At 47.0% G+C, this 21,178-nt stretch overlaps 1 protein-coding gene across 1 annotated transcript in view; it reads left to right on the top strand.

Moving 5' to 3' along the window:
- SCML4 (Scm polycomb group protein like 4) overlaps positions 1-13,408 on the top strand; it is a 114,855-nt gene extending 101,447 nt beyond the window's left edge. The window contains exons 8-9 of the mRNA XM_032408131.1: positions 2,760-2,905; positions 5,473-13,408. Coding sequence (XP_032264022.1) covers positions 2,760-2,905; positions 5,473-5,598 — 272 coding nt within the window. The 3' untranslated portion in view covers positions 5,599-13,408. The remainder of the gene's footprint in view (positions 1-2,759; positions 2,906-5,472) is intronic.
- The last annotated feature ends 7,770 nt before the right edge of the window (positions 13,409-21,178 follow it).

The raw sequence follows: 21,178 nt of genomic DNA on the forward strand, positions 1-21,178 counted from the left end.
AGGAGCTTAGGCTCCCCGGGACGATGCCCTGAATCGGTCTGGTATTCTCCCTTCCTGTCAGATACAGGAAACTCGATTTGACCTCTGCTCAGAACACTCTAAAATCATTCTTGGCACCGAAAGACTTCCAGCCTTTGTAATCAGAGCATCTATTATCACCCCGATTAGCAATGAAGCTCCGATGGGGCGGATTCCAAGGCGAATGCGATTTCCGTGATTTCCGTGATTCCTCGTCCCCATGTTGAGTGCAGATGTCTTTAAATGCAGTGAAATCATCTCTAATAAGCATGCATTGGCATTCAGATGGCTCCAGGGTGCATTAACAGTTTCCCAGCAAAATGCCCCGTGCCAACCCACCTTAGGGGACCCTTCCAGGTCCAGCAAGGAAAAGGCAGGGGAAATCTCAAAGTAAATCCAATTCTCAAGCAAACCATTATGATTTTAGGGCAGACGTGGAAATGCGATGCTGTACTTCGCTCAGCACTAATGGAGAACTGTGCCCTTCCTTCTCAAGCACATTAAAAAGAGGAGCAAGAAAGAGCCAGCAGGAACCACCGCACCCTGGGGTTGGAGGAGGGAAATGGAAGCCAAGGCTTCTGGACGTAGAATTATTCTGTAGGGAAACCACTTCATTGTTCAGAGCCTCTGCTTTCTTCTGGCCTGAAAATAGGATTAAGAATTACCTGCTCAAGGCTTTTGTATGAGTTATTTATACTGTTTCTACAAAGTATATTGAGCCCATATTTACAAACACATTTACTTGGAATTGGAGAGGAGCCAATGATTATAAACCCTGTAATGAGAGGATCCTGTTTTTCACCAAACACTTTGCCCCGGACCTGGTACAGAAGAGACGCTCAGTAGATGTTTACGGAATGAATGGGGTAGGGGTGGGGTTGGGGGGAATGAAAATGATCATCCTCAAGAAACTTAAACCTAACTGGGCATTCTGTTCCTGATGCATGGGAGCTCAACCTTAGAAACAACCAGCGCCATCTTTAGTTACACATCCATTCGCAACTGGGTTTCACTCTTCTCTGTCTCTGGCAGCTCCAGTGGCTCCCAGGCTGCCAACTCCGGTTCTCTCTTCTGATTTCTTCTTCCACTTTTAAGCCTGGATGCATACCTGCAGCATAAGGCAATTGTGGAAAGCATCTTAGAACAAAGGTGTGGGGGTTAAAAGCCAAGGAAGGTGACATCCAGATGGCAGGACACAGACACGCTGCCTGGGAAGGGTCTGCCTGGGCTTTGATGGCTGGTGGAACATCTATGGAAAGGGGAGGGTAAATGTTTCTAGAGGAAAGCAGAAAGCACCGGCTAAAGACGGAGAAGGGAAGCTGGGGAGACACTTGGTCAGCGTGCCCGGATGGGAGTGTGCAGGAGGGCAGTGGAGGCAGGCAGGGTGCCTCCTTCCCTCTGGGGAGCACCTGATGCATGGTAGCTTTAGGGCTGGGCCTGATCCCATTTCAGTCCTGACACATGCCCTTCCTGGAGGACAGCGTTGCCATTTTACAGCCAATGAGCTGAGTCATGGTCAAATTGCTAGCAATGGACGGCTCCAGAATTTGTCCCTAGGTCTCTCTGGCACCAAAGCTCTTCCCCTCTGTCTCAGAAGGAAAGATATTATTAAGACCAAAGAGAGTCCTTGACCTTGAGCTAGACTGTGGACTCTGGAGTCTGTGCATAGGCAAGGGACATTCACAAGGGGCACGGACAGAGAGGGTCTGGGGAAAGCATTGAGGCAGTAGACAGTTTTGCTCTTGAAGGAAGAGATCCCAGGGCAAGGATGCCCATAGAAAACCGTTGCAGGGGTTTGGGTAAGAGGTTCCCAGCTAGGGGAAGCAGGATGGAAGGGAGGATCCTGTGTGAGAGGCTTCCTTCTAAGAGCTTTAGAATAATTCATGTGGGGAGCGAATAAGGGATGCTAGAGATAGAGGTAGAAGCAGAGACATCACCATGGTTTCAGAAACCTGAGGGGCAGGGGGAAGCTGGTGCAGGGGAAGGAGGATGAGTTTTAACCTGCCATGCGGGAGACTCACGGATGCAACCGTGCAACTCCTGCGGTCATCGTTGTTCAAGGACCAGCTACGCACCAGGCACAGGAGTAGGCCCTTGGCTGTCAAGGGGTTCCCAGGCTGGGGGGTAGATTGGAGCACGTGCTCTGAAGAGCAGGGGGTGGTGAAGGCACTCAGGGCACGCCTGGAGCGGCAAGACCACCTCTCCTTTCTGCCTGGGGCCCTCACAGACAGGGGTTCCAAGCGTGGGTGGCAGAGACCACGAACAAGGACCCAAATGCACCTCAGCTCGGCCACTTCTCTATGGTCACGGTGTCCCCGGGGAGGCAGGGAGGAGCTGCATTCGTTCCTGCCCCCCAGCGCAGCAGGGGCCCACAGGGACACTGATCTTAGCCGGCTTTCTCAGGTCACCAAGGACCCGGCTACAGGAGGCCAGGGGCTCTGACACAGAGCCGAGCAGGAGGGGTTTTTAAAACTCGAGCGTGGATCAGAATCGCAGCCTGTTGAAGGAGATCCATTTTCTAACACGTTACTCCCTGGGAGAACAGAGGACTTGTGCACGGATGGGAGGCTCTGCCTCCGGGAGTGGCCTCCCCGTGCTCCAGGCCCCCGAGGCGAGCGGCCACTCCCAGCCTTCCTCTGGCGCAGAAGGTCACTCGGGCCAGGTGGGAGCAGGCGGCACCAGGGAGGCGGGGAGGCCCTCGTCCCCGTGTCTCATGCTCTTCTCTGTGCCCACCCATCCAGCCTCGAGCCCTTCCCCCGACGGGCAGGACGCCAGGCGGCCGAGGAGCAGGAACCCGTGCACCTGGACTGTGGAGGATGTGGTCTGGTTCGTGAAGGACGCTGACCCGCAGGCTCTGGGTCCGCACGTGGAGCTCTTCAGAAAGCACGTAGGCGCAGGGTGGGCCCGGCCCCGGAGGGGTGGGGGGGGCGGGCTGCACGGAGGCTGAGGGTCAGGCAGCCCCGGGGCTGCGGACGGGGTGGGCTAAACTAAGTGCTAGGGAGGCCAGATGGAGCCACGGGCTTCTCAGAGCAGAACAACCACATCGTTTTGTTTTTAAGAAGGGATATTTGTCCCATCTGTTCCCTCGTTTTGGCCTTTATTAGGAGGGCCTGTTTTCCTGCCCATCCATCCGTCTGGCTGGTCATTCAACATTTATAGCACACGTACAATATGCCAGGCGAACTGTAATAGCACAGATTCCTAAGCTGCTTGGAGGATTCGAGGAGAAGACGCCCGTCAGGTGTTCAGCACGGTGCCTGGCTTTAGCTAGCCTTCGTTCACACGAATTCACAAAACTAGGAGAATCTGAAATATATAAAGATAGTAAATGAAAAAAAAAATTAGGTAGGTAGTAATTAATACTGCATCTGCCCAGCTTACTCTGTCAGTTCTCCATTGCTCTGTCACCAGTTACCACGAACATCTAGCTTAGAACAACACAGATTTATCATCTTCCAGTTCAGTGGGTCACAAGTCTGACCAGGGTCTCAGTGGGTTGAGGTCAAGGCGTCTGCAGGGATGACAATTCCTTTCTGGAAACTCTAGGGAGAATTCGTTTCCCTGCCTTTTCCCGCATCTGGATCCACCCTCATTTCTTGGCCCTGTATGGCTCGGCCCTTGTCCTCAAATCCAGCAGCATCAGGCTGGTGGATTTGAGTCCTTCCCAGGCTGCTAACTCCGGTTCTCTCTTCTGATTTCTTCTTCCACTTTTAAGGATCCTGGTGATTACACTGTCTGTCCCACCCAGTAATCCAGGATATTCCCCCTACTTTAAAGCCAGCTCATTAGCAACCTTAATTGCCTTTTGCCAGGTAACCTAACATACTCCCAGCTTCAGGGAGCAGGACGTAGACATCTTGTGGGGGGAGGGAGGGAGCGTCATTCTGGCCTACCACAGTTACCATGATTCCTCCTCCTGTCTCACTTTTATTTGGTGATTCTGTCATAGAAACCATGTTCTCAGATCTGGGGAGACTCCTCCTCTAACCCGACCCTCACATTTCATTAGTGATATATCTGATGTCACTGGACAGGGGGGCCTTGAGAACAAGGACCCCAGAGAGGGTTACGTTGAGACGGATCTGAGTGGGAGGAGTCTGGCTGTCTTCCAGAGTGGTAGGGGATGGTGGAAGTCTAAGGGGTGGGGGGAAGAGAGAAGATTAGGCCCACAGATGAGATTTGTCCACTCTGCCATTTTGCCAATGACACAGAGAGTGAGTGATACAAAGTGGGTGCTTCTGGCTGGCTGGCTAGATGCATGAGAGGGGCGGGGGGGCCCTCACATAGTTGTAGGAGTCCTGTAACTGCCTCTTCCCCTGACCTGAGCACCCAAACTATCTTTGTCTCTTGTGACCTGAAAATAACAGTATAGGTGAGTGAGGAAACCGAGCCTTACTAGGTTCATGAATCGAACATGCATTCTGGAGGGTTACCATTTTCAGAGACAAATGGGAATGATACCACCACCTCAAGGGGCTGGCATCCCCTTAGTAGTTCGTTGTGCTAAACCCTGAGATGAAGCAGGTGCATTATTTAGTTGTATGCCACCTGGTATTATTAACAGGGCCAAACACCTGAAATCCCTCAAGTGTAATTAGCAATTTGGTAATCAGCTCAAGGTCGGTGGGCTTACCAAGAAAAGAAACAAGAGATTAGGGTGATGGAAAGAATACCAAGGCCTCATACCAGCACCTGAAATGGAAGGGTCATTGCTAGTTTCGGGGTCCAGCTGATGGATGACACTTTGTCTTAGTCTGTTCAGGCTACTATAACAAAGGGCCGTAGACCGGCTGGCTTATGAACAAGAGCAATGTATTCCTCAGCTCTGGAGGCTGGAAGTCCAAGATCAGGGTGAGAAGCCTCCTTCCGTGTTGCAGACTGCCATCTTGCTGTAGAAGGATACTAATCCTATTCCTGAGGGCTCCACCTTCATGACCTCATGACCTCCCAAAGTCCCCACCTCTAAATACCGTCACATCGGCCTGGGGCTTGAACTCAGGCTGACCTGCCTTCTAGTTTGGCCTAACCCCCACCTTCAAATACCGTCACATGGGGGGTGGGTAGGATTGCAACATTTGAATTTGGGTGAGGAACACAAACATTAAGTCCACTGCAAACTTTTTGCTCCTTTAGCCCTAAAGCAGATAAGGAGATAAACATCACAGGGGGCATATTGGGAACATAACTGGGGTTTATGTTTTGTTCCTTCAATCGGGAGCAGGAATTTGAAAAATCCAGTGTGTCATATGACCTCAGGGAGATTATGGGAAGAGGAACACAGTATTTGTTTGCTTTATTTTTTAAAAGAAGATATTGCCTTGGGACTAAGAGAATGTGTGCCTGAGTGAATCCATATTCCCTTACCTCATCCCCTGACCCCCTGTTAACCGTAGCCACTGTTTGATAAATCTGACCATCTTCTGGATTTTCTTGTTTCTGATCCTGTTCCACTAGGAGATTGATGGCAATGCACTCTTGTTGCTGAAGAGCGATATGATCATGAAGTACTTGGGTCTGAAACTGGGACCCGCGCTGAAACTCTGCTACCATATTGATAAACTGAAGCAAGCCAAATTCTGAAGGTTTTTACAAAGATAGAAGCGAAGTCCAGACAACAGGTCTCAAGATCATCTTCTGCCTTACCAACATCCAGCACCATCACAAAATGGATTCTCTGCTGAAAAATAACAGCCACAAAGACTGGGTCTTTTTATAAAACTTGTGCATCTCTGCCTTTTAAAAAAATTCAACATGGCCCTTTTGAAAGGCTCCTCTGTGTTAATGATTTGCCAAAAAAATAATGGAAAAGCCTATTATTTTAGCATTTCTGATAGGTTGGTTGCTCTGAGCATGGGTCCTATTTTTATGATGAGAGATCAGGGAACCCAATGCTACAGCCCACGGAGAACCCTGGAGGGTTCCAAGGATGTGAGAAGAAAGACCTTTGTCTCTACAGGGACTCCACCATAGCACCACCTGTCTTTAACTCTGCCCCAGGGACCTGTCATTGTGAGCCTTGCTTAATTCAGCTCTGGAAGCTGTCTTCTGAGGAAACATGCCTCCTCACCTTGCACTATCTGGAAAACTTGAATTCTTTTGCTCTCTGAAAGCGAAGAAAAAAATCTTTTTCTATTCCTAGTTATCCGAAGTACTGTGTTGTCCCACTAGAGGGCAGACTGCTAATGAAGTTTCAGGACCCTCCCAGCGGCAGCCTGCTGATTTAGTACTCAGTGGACGGTTAGGGTCTCTGTGAACAAGATCTAGCGCACAGACATGGAGAATTTCTTCCACAGTCAGCACCACAGATTGCAACTTGGGGAAGAAACTATCTTCTAGAACGTTCTAGTTCATATCCAGTCATTTTTGACTGACTGAGATGCCCAAGCAGCAAAGGCAAAAATTTGGAAGTATGTTCTTCCCAGATGGGGCTTTGGAGTTCCTTCCCTTTCAGAGTCCTTACTGGGGTGTTGATGTGTTGGCACGCTGAAGAGTCTTAGTGACGTTTAGCCCACGGGTGTTTCTTTAAAAAAATTAGAAAAGTGTCTCAGATAAGCTTTGAAATGGGAGAGTGTTGATTTCTTGTTACATTGCTGGATTGTGTAGTTGTACCGCTGGCTAATTTTTCTAGTTCTCAACAAATACACAGACATGCTGTTATTGGGTTTAATTCCATTTACAAATAGGTTTTCCTTCCTCGCTGGGGAGTAATAGGAAAAAATCGATTTTTCACCCCTTTGCAGCTGTGTCCAAGGAAGGACGACAGGTCCCCAGTTTACGAGGCAGAGGGCAACCTCATCTCCATTCTTTTTATCCTTCTCCTTCCTCTCTTTCCCTCTTTCTTTTATTCGTCCTCCCTTGCTGAAGAGGAAACACATTTTCAAAATGAATTCACCTTTGCCATGGGCATATCCTCTTCCTTAAAAACATCCACAGTGTTAGAGGTGAGGAGATGAATACTAGACTCTGCAATCTCTGGGAGGGCGAGGATCAAAGAAAACTCAGGGCCCCCCTTGGCCCAAATGCAAATTAGAAAAAGCCACCTTTCTCCGGCGATGCAGCCGAGCAGGGGGTCTCAGGTGATGAACGGAGCAGGGAGGGACTTCCTCCCCCTCCCCCTCAACCGGGTGCCCTTGTGCAGGACAGGAGCTGTGCAGCCTTGAGGCCAACCAGGCTAGATTTGCATACTGATCTTCTGTAAATCGGTTAGAACTTAGAGGAAGACCATAAGAAAGATTCCATGCCATGCTGTTAGACCCACTTTGATGAGCAATATTTGAGAAAGCACATCCTAGCAAAATCCTTTTTTAGGCACACAAATGGTGGCTGGACTTAAAGCATGACAGAGACGGGAAGGAGGACCACATCCTACCCCTGCTCACCGAACCGAGCTTGGGTCATCAGGTTGCGGAAGGGCTTAGTGTCCGTTGCTTTCGGCACCTGACGATACTACCTTGAATCAGGCCTCGGGGACAGAGTCTTCCAAGATTCTAAAGTGACAAAATGACTCTGCCCCTCAAAGTTTGTTCATTATGAGTGCTCATGGATGGTCTGGAATTAGATCAGTCCCCTCAAAAGGCCACGGCTAGTTTATGTATTCAGAACTGCCAGTGTGAAAATAGTGAGATCCAGAAACCCCCATGACAGCCCATCCGCTGTTTTTTGCTCAGTCCTCTGAAACTTGTCATGCCTCTTTCATCAACATATACCTCGTTGACTTTCAAAACTTCCTACCCACCCTCACCAGTGCCTCTCTCACTACAAAGGCATGAACATTGGTGCTCCCAAATTAAAATCATCCCCAAACAATGTCAAAGAGATACTTTGAGTAGTTTCCGGGGGAGAGAGATTTTTCTCATCTCAAGTCTAGGAGAAAACTGGATCCATGTTCACGTGTAACTGCTCTCACGGAGGTGCGATCTCATTTTGCATTAAACTTTAAGCAGGACAGATTGCTGAAGCCATGATATTTAAGGTTTGACTTTTTAAAAATCTCATTACTCTTAAAATGAATCTGCCATATCAGAAAATAACCCAGGGAGGAAATTCCTCCTTGCCTGTTTTTGCACTGAAATGCAATTAGCCAACAAAATTATTGTAGCAATACTGCAATTATAATTAATTTTCACCCCTTTCAAAAATCTTGTCAAACCAGGCAGCTAAATAGCTCAGCAAATGTAAAACATGCCAGGCCATTTCTTCTAAATGGACCTTAAAGAGTCAGGCCATGTGTGTCACTCTCATCCAAATGTGAGCTTATTTCGGGAGCCTCACACTTGTAAGGATACGGTACTTGTTATTCCACTGCGGTAGCTGTGTTTCAGGTTGTGGTGAATAATGATATAGTTTTGCATAATTCCAAATTAGAGTGTGTGGGTGTGTGTGTTCGTGTCCAGACATATCCAATCACCCGTGTCTGTTAAAAACTTAAAAAAAAAAATCTAGAGACAATTCTATTGCCTAAATTCATTTTAAATATTTCATAAGTACATGAATCCCTTTGTGAAGACTTCAGGTAAAAGATGTAGGGTGTGTGTGTGTGTGTGTGTGTGTTCCCTAACACAGTGGTTGGAAGAGCCTAAGGAAGAGGCTGAGAGCGTGTCAGCTATTCGGTTTGCTTGGTTTAAAATGCCTCCCCAGTTTGGAACTTGGAGGCAGAACCCGCTCTTGGCGGTTGGGACGAGGTATCCCCTTTACTGCCAGCAGGGTGCGCCCTGGAGGCCGCTGGGGACGGTGCCGGGCTCTGGGCCGGCCTCCCTCAGGTGCTGACTAGCGCCCCCCCGGGGCGGGGAGCCGCGGGGCAGGGGAACAGACGTCTTGAGCGCCTTGTTTAGTGCCCACCAGAGAGTTCACCAGGCTCCCACCATTTCTCTTCAGCAGCGCTGCCAAGGTTTTTCCCCTTTCATCAGGAAGGAGCGAAGAGCTCCTCAGGAGAACCAAATACGCTATTTAAATCTATTGGGAAGGAGTCCTGAGCTAAGGTTGGTTTGCTTGAGAAGGAAACCGGTGAGAGAAGGAAGACACAACTATAAATTTCTTAGGAAAACGATAAAAGAGCACCTCCTCCCACAATCCCAACCCTTGAAGCTGCAATAACCTATTTTTGTATTTATGTGCTGTATGGAATCTTTCTTACTTTTTAAAATTAAAGTCATTTTTTAAATTATTTTTTGAGATTGCTTGAGGAGAATTTTGTCCTATCTCTGGAGATAATTGGAAATGCCCGGAGGTGACCAAGGACTGGAGTTTAGTCACTGCCGGAAGGTCTTGAAAGATGGAAGTATTCTGCTTTATTTCTACCCAGCCAGGTTTTCGTACATGTGAGCAGGTGACAAATGCTCTCACAGGGCACTTCTTCAGCTCTTCCCTAGAGGGGTGACAGGATGAAGAGATTGGACTCACCTTTTTTTCTAACCTCTGATAACAAGACATGGGATTGTGAGAGACTAGATGAACTTTGTAAAGCTGCAATGTTTTCTTAAGCAGTGAAAGAAGGCCTGTTGGTGGATGTGGTTTATTTTTTGTTATAAACACACTCCAAGAACCGAGTGGTTGCCCAGCTCTGCTGTGGTCTTGCTATGTCCCCTATCCCCGGTGGCATGAGAAGGCCACTTGAGAACCCCAGAGGTGAATCCCGCAGATGGTCAGACGTCTAGAGATGCCGCCATTCCAGTTTCCATCTTGTGATGTCACCCCAGGGCCGACGCCCCGCTGCACTCACACACAGCCGCTCAGCTTCCAGCACCACTTCGGGCTGTGCTGTCCAGGGAAGAGCCCTGGGAGCCCCAGGTTCCAAGGAGTCCTTCCCTCCAGTGGTTACCCCAATCGAAGACGATTCCTTCATGGACAATTGGAAGCTGGATTTTTGAAAGTCTAACGTTTACTTGAAAGAGAATCTCTCTTATTTATTGCCACCAGTTAAATATTATGGAAACATGTCTGCTAACAATTTGCTTTGTGTAATTTGTTCTAATGCTAATAAGCAACAGCTGGGATACTTCCTGTGGTAAATTCCTTTGTGGTTACAGTGGTATTATCACACATGGACTTCACCAAAACGCTGTACTTAAGAAGAACGTTCACTCTGGCTCTCTCAGACTTCAGGAAATTCCCCTAACTTAGAAACAGTTCTGGGCAAAAGCACATTTTTAGAGGAAGATTTGCTCTTCTTCACTCCCTGCTTCCTCAAGCAGGCCCCCAGACCTGTGCTTTTCAAATCCTACATACAGAGCCTGAGGGCGGTTCTCCTCACTTAGCACTGAGTTTGAGTTCCTCCAGGGGAAAAGCAGAAAGCAGAACTTAAGAATGACGCCTTCCACCAGGTGAGGATGCCGTACCCGGAGTCGATATTAAGAGCATGGGGGCAGGAGAGGAGTGGAGACACATCCAAAGGCGAAGAGGTGGCTCAGCAGGTGATCAAATAGTGACGTCGTCAGCCAGTGTGGGGACTGCAGCATCTCTCTGTCCAAAGGGTCTCAGTATACCACTCAGACTTGCTCTGGGCTGCCAGCCCACCACGCTCTGCTCTGTTGTTCCACCGTATTACCTGAGCCTTAGAGCTCGTTCCACGCACCGATGCTTGACTCAAAAGGCCAACACAAACGTCTTCCGTTATATCCTACTTTGGAAAACACCTGGTGCCTTGCTTTTCCGAACAGCTCACCGTGCAAGAGCGGACCCGAAGGGAGTGCCCTTTCCCCGTCACCCGTGTGACTGGACGCCGCCTCCATCATAAATGTAGCATCCTCAAATCTCAGGAAGGCTCTGCCTCCCCACCCAGCGCTGGATGGCCTTCCCCACAGCCCTGAGAAACAGCTGTGCCCGACTACTTCCCATTAGGGGGAGTTCACTCCCATAGGAAGTGGCTTGTTTCTCTGTTGGACAGCTCTGGTTGTGAAAAAGTTATTTCTCAGGGAGACACAGATGTCTGTGAATCACACACAGACGTTTGAGATGAAGCCAACTCTGCAATCTTTCTCTTTTTAACAGAGCTCGCCCATGCAGTAACCGCACCTATAACACAAATCGACATTGGCAAGTAGATCCTAGCTCTGCTACATGAGGATAGGGGACAGACACTTTATATAAATGTAGAACTTAGCTAGGTCATGGCCATCAGATTCATCAGCCCTGTCATGAAGAACTAGCGAAATTCTTGTGGCCTCACACATGCACAAAAGGGGTCCTGGGAGAATCTTCAGTGCAGCTGTGAATCTGGCTGTGGTCACATAGGCATGTGAGTTACCTAGGCTTGTGTGAATGGATCTATAAGACCATGCACTTCATTAACTGTGAAGAAAATGCCATGAGATGCTGAGGGCCTATCTCTTAATTGTATTCATAAGTGATATGATGAACTAAGAAAGCTTTAGTTTAGATAAAAATAAGTTATAATCGATGATAGAAAAATAAACATGGTCTGCCCTGAAGGTATGAAAGAGTGACACAGTTGTGACCCCAGGCCCAAGTTACATTTCATGCTTATATGTGCATTCACGAGTGAGTGTGTATTTGTGAGTTCATGCAACCAGAAGTGGGAATTGGGGGATGTTTGAGAGGGATCGCAAAGGGAGATTTTGCTTTCTGGGACATTTTGTCTTAATCAGAAGAACTATCTAGCAATGATTTAGAAATCAGACCCCAAACTAAATAAAACATGGAGTTTATGTAGCTTACTTACATAAAATTCTGGATTATGGAGCAGATTCTCTATAAAAATACTTAAATCTCGGTGCTTGGAAAAAGTAGATATTAGCTAGCACCTTTCATAGCACTTGCCATAAAAAAAGGCACCTTGTTAATGAACTAAATGAACACGTGTGACCAGTTTTCATATTTTTGTCAAAAAGCCACTAATTTCTCTTTGAACCCCATTATCTTTATTGAAAGGAGAATTGCCAAAGCAGAGCATGTGGCCTTTTATTTCCTGGCTCTCCCAACCTCTGCAGTCACCGACTTGCATTTCACTTGCCTCCCTTTGTCTTAAGATCTCACATTCCGATTGGCCTTGTGGTCTATTGCAAGCATTAGAGAGTAGTATTTACAGCTTTACCTTTAAAACATCTTTTCCTCCTCCTTCACAATCTGTGACACCTCTCACAAATGAGTAGTTTCCATCTATGGGTAAACTTGCACAGGGAGGTAAGTTCTTTCCATGACCCCCGCACTCCCAGAACCTCACTCACCTTGGAGAGGGCAGGTCCGCCAAACTGGGCCTCCCGCACAAGCCGCTCTGTCATACATGCGGATGGCAGCAAGCCTGTTCGAGAAGACACAGCCTGCAGGAGATGGATAGAAGAGAACCTTCCCCTGTCCTCTGCCATGCTTTACCCATCTCCGTCCTTGAGAGCAGATTCAGAAATATCTGGGACTTCTCTCTTTTCCCAAGTGGTTATGTAAAACAATCATAGGACCATTTTTTTTGTTCATAACCACACCAAAACTTAGAGTGTTCCACCTTCAAGGAAATCACCTTTAAAAGCCTGGGCACGTGTTCCAAGGATGTTATCACTGCCCAGATATTTTTTAGTTCATCTCTTCTGGGGTCATCTTTAGAAGCCAGAACACTTTCCTTTCAAAGTGTGGTTGGAAGCGTACCATCGTCCGTTGGGAGTGGATGTTTTTTTCTTTTCAGAACAAGCCAAAGCCACTGGGGTGGTGTCCGGTAATCCATCTGAGATTTTAAAAGGCATCTCTCCATACTCATTAGTTTGTCTTTTCCTTGTGTGTTTCCTCAGTTGGTCCAAAACTTCGAGCAAGAACAGCCACAATTCATTTCTCAACTTAAATATCTTAGGCAGACGTTGGTATAAGGAGCTGCAATGCATAGATGACTTTGAAGGGCAGCATCATCGGGATGTATAACATCCACCATGTTCATTTTAAAGTAATCTCGCTGTATCTTTGGGCATGGTAACCTCAGTATATCGTGAGCATATGCAAGTATACAGACCCTGTTTTTATACCTAGAGCCCCCAAATCCAGAGGAATTGGGAGGAAGAAGCAATAGGAACACCTGGACAGCTCATCTCCAGTGTAGGACCTTCTCCATGTCATCTCCCCTGGGTCCCACATAACTCTGTGAGGGCAGATGATGGGGCAGTGCAGAAGAAACAACTCTCTGCATTACCCACCCTGTACCCCCATCTCCTCAGCAGGAAAAGGAAGGGGCATCCAAGTGACCTTTAAAGGCAGTGACAGTAGTTACTCTCAGCAAAGACCAGTGCGGCGGCTGGCTCTGCACTCTTGTGTTTTATGACCTGTAGCTTCTGCTTCTCCCCCTGTCTGACCTCATCTAGGTACTTTCTTATCCTCTTCTCTCATGGGCCCATAACTCTTCCTCAAAGCCACATAAGCATGATTTTGCCATCCTTTCTCATTCGTTTCTACCTTTTCTTTCTTCTTTTCTTTCTCTTCCTTCCCTTCCTTCCTTTCCTTCCTTCCTTCCTCCCTTCCTTCCTCCCTTCCTTCCTTCCTTCCTTCCTTCCTCTGTGATTCTTTGTTTACCCCTTTCTGTTTTTCTCCATTCCACTAGTTCAAATGCTTTTTGGGAAGGAGACGGCGGTGGAGAGAGAAATAAAGAACTAACAGATAGTCTCTTCCCTCCCTGGTCCAGCAGTCCTGACCCTTGCCTGCCTTCCACTGTCCTCTCATTACCCACCCACAGCATTCCTCAGCTCTGTCATGTTCCCGACCTGATCTCCACTTGATCTTTCCATTTCTCAACGTCTAGCCCTCTCAGTCTGTCCTTGAGTTTGGGAACAAGAATCCTGTTCCTTTTATTTTTATTTTCATTTGAGTCCTATCCTTTTTAAATGCTTCATTCTGTGACTCACCCAGACTTCTCCCTAGTACAATTCATCAACCTTCCTTAAGCACAGGCCCAAATGCCCAACCGTCTAGGGATTCCTCCTCATTCAGTCCTGAAGGTCAAGAGCCAAGTGACCTGGAGACAATCTGACATACCTCTTGAAAAGCATGAGTTGTTTCTCCCAGCCACGCTGCCCCCTGCAATCTGCATGGGTCACTCTGACATCCAATAGCAATTCCGATCGTTCCACAGTTCTTTATGGAACATGTAGCTTTGTCCAGACCCACTTAACACTGACTGCACCCCCCGTGAAAAAAAGCCAGTCCAGTGCCTCAGTGTAAATGAGGAGGGCCAGCCCGGATCAAAGATGAGGCAGAATGACCTATCTCAGAAGCATTCTGGGGTAAGGTTTTGTTTTTAGACATTCACAAGTCTGCTGAGAAGTGTGCAATAGTAAGTCTGGGTAGGGAAAGACAATGATATATTTCTCAAAGGAAAATGTGGTTTAGAAGAGAGAGAAAGGCAGCAAAATTCTGGAAAGGGGATGCTCTATTCCTGGCCTTTATCCAGCACAATCACACACCCTCAAGGTCTTCCTAGAAGTCAAACTTGTTTCCACCACAGGATCTGAAAGTGTTTGTGCCTAAGTGTGAGAATTTGAAGGACTTTAATTTCTTTTATTATCCATCATATTCAAAACCACAGTATTTAATTTGCTGTCATCTTCCGGCTATACCTTTGATCACTTGAGGTTTAAAAAACAAAAATGAGCTCCTCTCATCTCATCCTCCAGAAATGTTGAAAGATCAGTTGCTTTATATAGCAAATATTTCCATTTTATAGACATTGGTTGATTACAGCGTTTCTCTCCTGCATATACCTAGATGTAATTTTATTAATATATTTTCTCCTTTAAGTACATTTGCAGATAAACTAGCTTTTTATTCTATACACACACAATAAAACTAAATAAAAATGGTTGAAACAAAATCATTTCATGATAATTGTCTTCTGTTGCCATTTTTTCTTTACACTAACAGTGAAAACTTTTTGTTAATTAAGTGCCATTGTAATATCACAAAGCGTCACTGGGCCAAAAGGTTTTTGTTTTCCTAGCTAGGCCAGGCTGTAATTATCTGACAAGGCTCTTGCTAAATAACAAGGGCATCTGAGCAAGTGGAAATCCATGTTCTCCAAGCCTGTGAGATTGAATGATGATGATTGAAATGTTATGCCTTTTGTTTTGTAAGTTGAGGGATTTATTGTCAGATTCTTTCTTTCAACTCAGGCTCAGTTGATCTCATGTTTCCACGTCTTTATTCTACTTCTCTACCCTGCTATGCCCACGCAGGAGGCTTTCTGATCTCTCTCCACCTGGGAGAGTGGCAGCCGAACCCTTTTCCTGGTAAAGCTTCTGTCCTTAACCATGCACTGCATGGAAGAGCCAGAAACCAAGGGTACAAACAGGTCATCTCCCCATCTTGGTAAAATAAAAATAGGGTTAAAAAAAAAAGGAAAAAAAGAAAAATAGGGTTGATTGCATTGCCTTAGATGGTCTCCCTCCCTTCTAATTAAAGATTTTAAAAGGGTGTGTGTATGCATATTCATGTGTGTATTTATGATTGGGTTTAGCAATTTGAGATAAAGGTCATCCAGTGAAAGTTTATGCATCATTTGTTCGTGCCGAGGCACATGTGCGTGCAAGGAGGGCCTGGTATGTGTATTACAGGTACTTTAAACACTTGGAAATTCATTGTGCTTTCACTTTTTGTGGACATAATGGAATTCTGGAACATTACTTCAATTCCATGCTTTATTTAGAAGTGCTTGGAGAGTGTGGAGCTTTGAGCTTAGGAAATGGTGTAGTTTTAGGGCCTAGCTTTTTTTCTTTCTTTTTTAAAATTTCAATGGATCTAATTTTGCAGACCAGAAATCAATGAATAAAACTCATTGTAATGGGGAACAGCATTTACACTGGAGACAAAGAGCAGCAAACTCTGTCACCTGGGAAAGAGCCTCTCCTTAATTTTTGTTCTTTGTAAGCATGATGTAATCAGTGTTTCTTAATATCGGGACAACCCTCTCCCTTCAAAGTGTTCCTATGTAATTGTGTCACATAATGGTAAATTGTAAGAGGCAATTTGGTTCTGTAATTCAGTTTGCAAAGCATGCAAACATAAGATAACTAGGTTAAATGCAAATAAGCATTACACTAAGGTACAAAAAACAGGGGGGAGAAAAGATGCTGTGTCCATAACTTAGAAAGAATATGAATTTTATTCCTCATGTGCCTCAAAATGTAGTTTATTAAAGTTATTTATCCTCTAGTTTAATTGCATCACATGCTGTTCATACAGATAATTATCTGTGTATAAACATATATGTATTCTTATCGCATATATTTACAGATCTCTCTTTGCAATAAGCAGGCTCCAAGCAAGCATGTTCTTTAGGAGTGGGTAGATGTGCTCATTTTTTGCAATGTACAGTGTTTTAACAAATAGACGATTATATATAAGCACCATATCAAAATGTGCTTTTAATTTTTCAAAGCCTTTTTGTTATTGTATGTGAGCTTTTCCCTTCGGGTCAATTCTTTCATTATGTAGAGATCTATTTTTAATATATTCCTTTAAATAGTGACTAGTAGGTACCCTATAGTCAGATGTGTAGTTTCATTAAGTAAACACTACTGGCCTTAATGATTTTAATATTTTGGGGTGCTTTTGCTTTTATTTTTGATGCAGTATTTTTTTTCTAGTACAGTGTATTGTGGGCCTGAGAGTGATTCAATAAAATTTCTAAATCTTAAGATTCCAAGACAATGCAGTATTTTCTGTTCATGCTGTAAAAAGTATTTCTGTATTTTAATAAAGAATGGAATTTATGTGGGACTGTATCTTTTCTCTGATCAGCTTCCCTATGTTCATTATTATTTCATTAGACCTAATTCCCACCGGTGGATAGCAAGGAAAAGCCTTTCAAAGGGGGGTCTTTTGACAGCCAAGGCTGAGAAGTCCTGATTCACAGTTGCCTGCAGCACTTCCATCGGCGGCCCGGAGCTGGCTGGGAATGACCTGTGACAGGAGCCCAGGGCCCTCTACTGACTATACTTCCTGTCTCCCTGACCTTCCTCTTCTGGCCAGTGAGTACAAGGGGGCAGCCCAAGGCAGGAAAGGAACGTGAGATTTGATCAGAGCGCCGGGTACCCGGTGTCTGCCCAGGGTCATCTTGGACCAGTCTCTCCTCTAGGATCTCCTTCCTGGTTAATAATCAGGGACAAGAGGAGGGCTGCCTTCACTGGTACTCGGGAGGATTGAAATAAATTACAGTGCTTGTAAAACCTCCCGAACAGTGTTAGTTGAATCTGGAAAGCTATTCCAGCTGTTTACTCCAGTGGGTTGGTTGTGAGTCTGGCTGTTTAGGGGTCATGATTGCTCCTGCGTTTTGATCCTGCTCTCACCCTGACCTGCCAATTCCCTCTCAGAGGCCACCATCCTGTCCCTGGTGCTTTGCAAGGATCCTTCACAAAGGCAGCATGGTTCTCAATGAAACAATTCAGGGCAGGGAGGGGTCCTCCCATGCCAGAGCTCTCTGTGGCTGGGTAAGGCCAGAGGAAGACCTGGGGACAGCTCTTGGGGAGGGTTGGGGGCACAGACCCCCAAAGCCTTCTCTCACTATTTGCCCGTGCTTTGCTTAAGACTTAATAGATTCTGAAAATATTAACCCTGCTGCTTGCCCTGCCTCAAACAAAACCATTCCCAAATTCATCTCCCTCCCTCTCTCCTCCCGCACAGATCCCAACTAGGGAGCCTTTCTCATATGTCTGTGAAGTCCCTGAGCCACCCCAAAACACCCACCTACCAGTACCCTCGCACACTCTGGTCCTAAGGGCCCCTTCTCGGAGCCTGCTTTCCTCTAATAGTTGGACACAAGCTCTGAAAACCCAGCTTCCATTACTAGCTTTTTCTTGTTGTTGGACAAATGTAGTATCCTAATTATAAAAGGTCCAACTGGGGAAGAAATCCCAAAGTGAATGTGATAGGTTTTTCTGCCAAATCTGAACATGGGTTTGGCAACCTGAACACTTACAGACCCAGAGAGGAAGGAGGGAACACCATGATGAAGGGAGGCATCTGGCCCTGGATTAAAGCAGTTGTGTGGTGTGAAGCAGCCATCACTGAAGGGCAGGGACAGTACAGCTGGTGTGCATGGTCAGGTCTGAAGCTGATGTACAGGCGTGTGCCCAACTCACCGTGTGTGTGTACATGCACTGCCCCTGCCGTATTCCGTGTTTGAGAGACAGAAGATAGATTGGACCAGAAGCCACACCTGGGGTTTAGCCCCGGCCTTTCCACTGACCGGACCGACTGAGGCCATCGGGCATGCTTTCCCCTTCCAGACACCAGGGAGTTGGACTAGCTGAGGTCCATGTTCCCCCTTGCCTACCCTTGCTCTCTCCAAGAGCCCGTGAGTCTGCGCCTTAGCAGTAGAATAAGCCATTTATAACTAGACTCCCTTTTTCATGGTCTTGAGATCCCTGAGCTTAGATGGCAGAGACTGAGATGACCACCTACCTCATGGGCCTCTCCTAAGAATCCATGAGGGAGAGTAGTCTTTAAGATCAGAATGGAGTTGATTTTCTCAGGCAAGTTACCAGAAAAGAGAACTTCCTCTGTAGGAATTTAAAGCGCCATCACACACATTGAGCACGGACAGATCTTGCCTTCTGATGTCTAAGAACTTCCATTCATTTTAGTGCTCAATGAACTTGAACGTTTTCCCATTACCCCTTTCATTAAAAAATTTTAAAGCAGAATTGCTTTTCTCCTTCAACTCTTCACCAAGGTTGATTCGATATGCATCTAGGAGTGGCTCCTAACTTATTGTTAACCTGTTAGTGGGAGCAATAAAAAATATTGAAAGGCAAAGGCTATTTAAATGAGAAATATTGGGGCGCCTGGGTGGCTCAGTCATTAAGCGTCTGCCTTCGGCTCAGGTCATGATCCCAGGGTCCTGGGATCGAGCCCCACATCAGGCTCCCTGCTCTGCAGGAAGCCTGCTTCTCCCTCTCCCACTCCCCCTGCTTGTGTTCCCTCTCTCACTGTGTCTCTTTCTGTCAAATAAATAAATAAATAAATAAAATCTTAATAAATAAATAAATAAATGAGAAATACTTCTGTAAAATCCCCTGGGATTGGGAGGTGGAGCAGGGGCTCCGAACAGTAGCTCGGTTGCTGGTTTCAGACTAACAGGTTTGGCAATGATGTTTTGTTAGCGGCAGTTAATCAGCGAATCCCATTACTTTATAAGGTTATCACTCTTAGCAAAAGCTGCCAAGTACAGTTTCTTTCTCTCCAGGCTGACGATAACATCCTTAAAATTTTGCATCGACAAGTAGTATCTTGTTAGCAGAAACCAGGTAAACAGAAGCACACTGAAAATGCCATTTGTGTGCAATTCAGGCTGACGTTTTGATCCAAATATTTCAGTCATGTTAGCCTGCTGCTTCCCTTCTCCCTCATCATTTGGTGCCTGTATGGACTGTGAATGAGAGAGAGGTAGGAAACGGCTTCTTTGTTCATCACCAGCTGCAGGAAACCCACTCGGGTGTCCACCGCGAATAAATTCACGGGCTTGTAGAAGCTTCGCTAAGTCACCGCCATCCCCTGATCTCCTCCTCAGCCTTGAAGGAGGCTTTCCAGTGATTTAGTGATCCAGGAGAGCTGCTTTCTCTCACCAAAACCGCTTCCATTAACCCGCACGACTCTTGCTTGGCATCTCGGCACAGGGCACTTCGAGAGCCCATGAACTGCGTCTCCCCACACCGCCCCTTGGCTCCCGCTGTGTGTAAATCCCCCACAGCCTCCTCGGCCAAACGCCCTCAGTGCGAGTTCACACATATTCACCCATCCCTCTTCCCGCGGGCCTGGGAACCTCAGAGCAGCACCAGGGCGCTAAACACGTTGGCGTCAGCCTCGACCGCCTCCCAAGATGGCGCCACATCCCACGTGGAAGGGGAGGCGGTGTCGCGGTGAGTGTGTCACGCAGCCGACGGGAAGTGCTGCGGGAGCCCCTCAGGAAGGGGGACAAGGGAAGCTCTTCCCTCTAAGCACAATACAGCACAAGGGGTGCTGCGGGAAAAGGCATCTGGGAGGCAAGAGAACGAGCAGTGGCACTTCCACGCGGCACCACCTCCAGAGCGGCAGGGCTGCCGCCGAGCACCACCCCTCCACTCACGGATATACACCCAGCGGCCCTCCTATTCCATCCCCACAGTGCTCCACTTTACAGTTCAGCTGTTTTGTTTTGTTTGCTGATTTTTTCCTTTTGCCTCAAAAAGCTCGGAGGGGAGGGATTCGAAGATCTTCCTGGGAGGTGTGTGTTATGCGCATGCGCTGACCGTCCCTGCCGCCTGCCGCAGGCCGGTGGTTGATGGCGTATTGCCTCCCGCCCTTTCTCTCCCCGCCCACCTGCTCCTGCCCACCGGTTCCCACGCGTCCAGCAGGCCGCGGCGTTTCTTAGAGCTGCATATCACTTCCCCCAGGAGGGACTTTGTGTTTTCTGGCTGAATTATTCTTCAGACATTTCCAGTGACTTTCCTCCTTTGGTTGCACCTCTGCATCCTTCTCACACTTGGCTATTGAAGCATTTTTTTTCTTGAGGCTTTATTTCCTCCTCTTGCCTCCTCCGCCCCCACCCCAGTGAGAACATCTCTGTGCATGTCTCTCAGCCTTATATTTTCCACCAGCAAACACACTTCCAAGGGCCTTAGTGACTTGTGAAAATTCCTTCCAAACTTGTCTCCTGGAACCAGAATGGCAGATGAGAGATTTCTTCATTAAAATTAGACACTTTAGGAGGCATTCAGTAAAAGCTCCAAGAATTCCCAATGGGCCTCTGTCTGGTGAGGGGGCCAGAAGGAGGCCTGGGCTTTGGGAAAGGCTAAGACCAAGCACACCGGGGTTCTGTCCCCTTCTTTCTGACACAGAATTCCTCCCCCCTGGGGCAGGGAGGTTTTGAACCTGATGGGTTGTTGCCTTCCTTTCTCATTGCTCGCACTGACTGCTGCTGGAAAGTGTGGGGAGTGCCTGGAGGTCCTCATGACCCACTGTTCTCGGAGAACAGAATATGATTTATGACTTGCAGAGCTAGTTGAGGCTTTGGATGTAATTCCAAGCTGCAATTTCTCATTTGGGCTCCTAATGTTTGATTATGCAGCTGGGCGGCGTCACGCCCTCTAACAGGCAGGTTTCTTGACATGAGCCAGTTCCCAGCTGGGGGTTTTCACTGGCCCAGCAGCATGCAATGGGAGCTTAGAGGAAACTTCTGGGAAGGGCCTTAGGAAACTCA

This window comes from Phoca vitulina, unplaced genomic scaffold (assembly GCF_004348235.1).
Source record: "Phoca vitulina isolate PV1807 unplaced genomic scaffold, GSC_HSeal_1.0 scaffold9, whole genome shotgun sequence".
In the NCBI taxonomy this organism is placed as follows: Eukaryota; Metazoa; Chordata; class Mammalia; order Carnivora; family Phocidae; genus Phoca; species Phoca vitulina.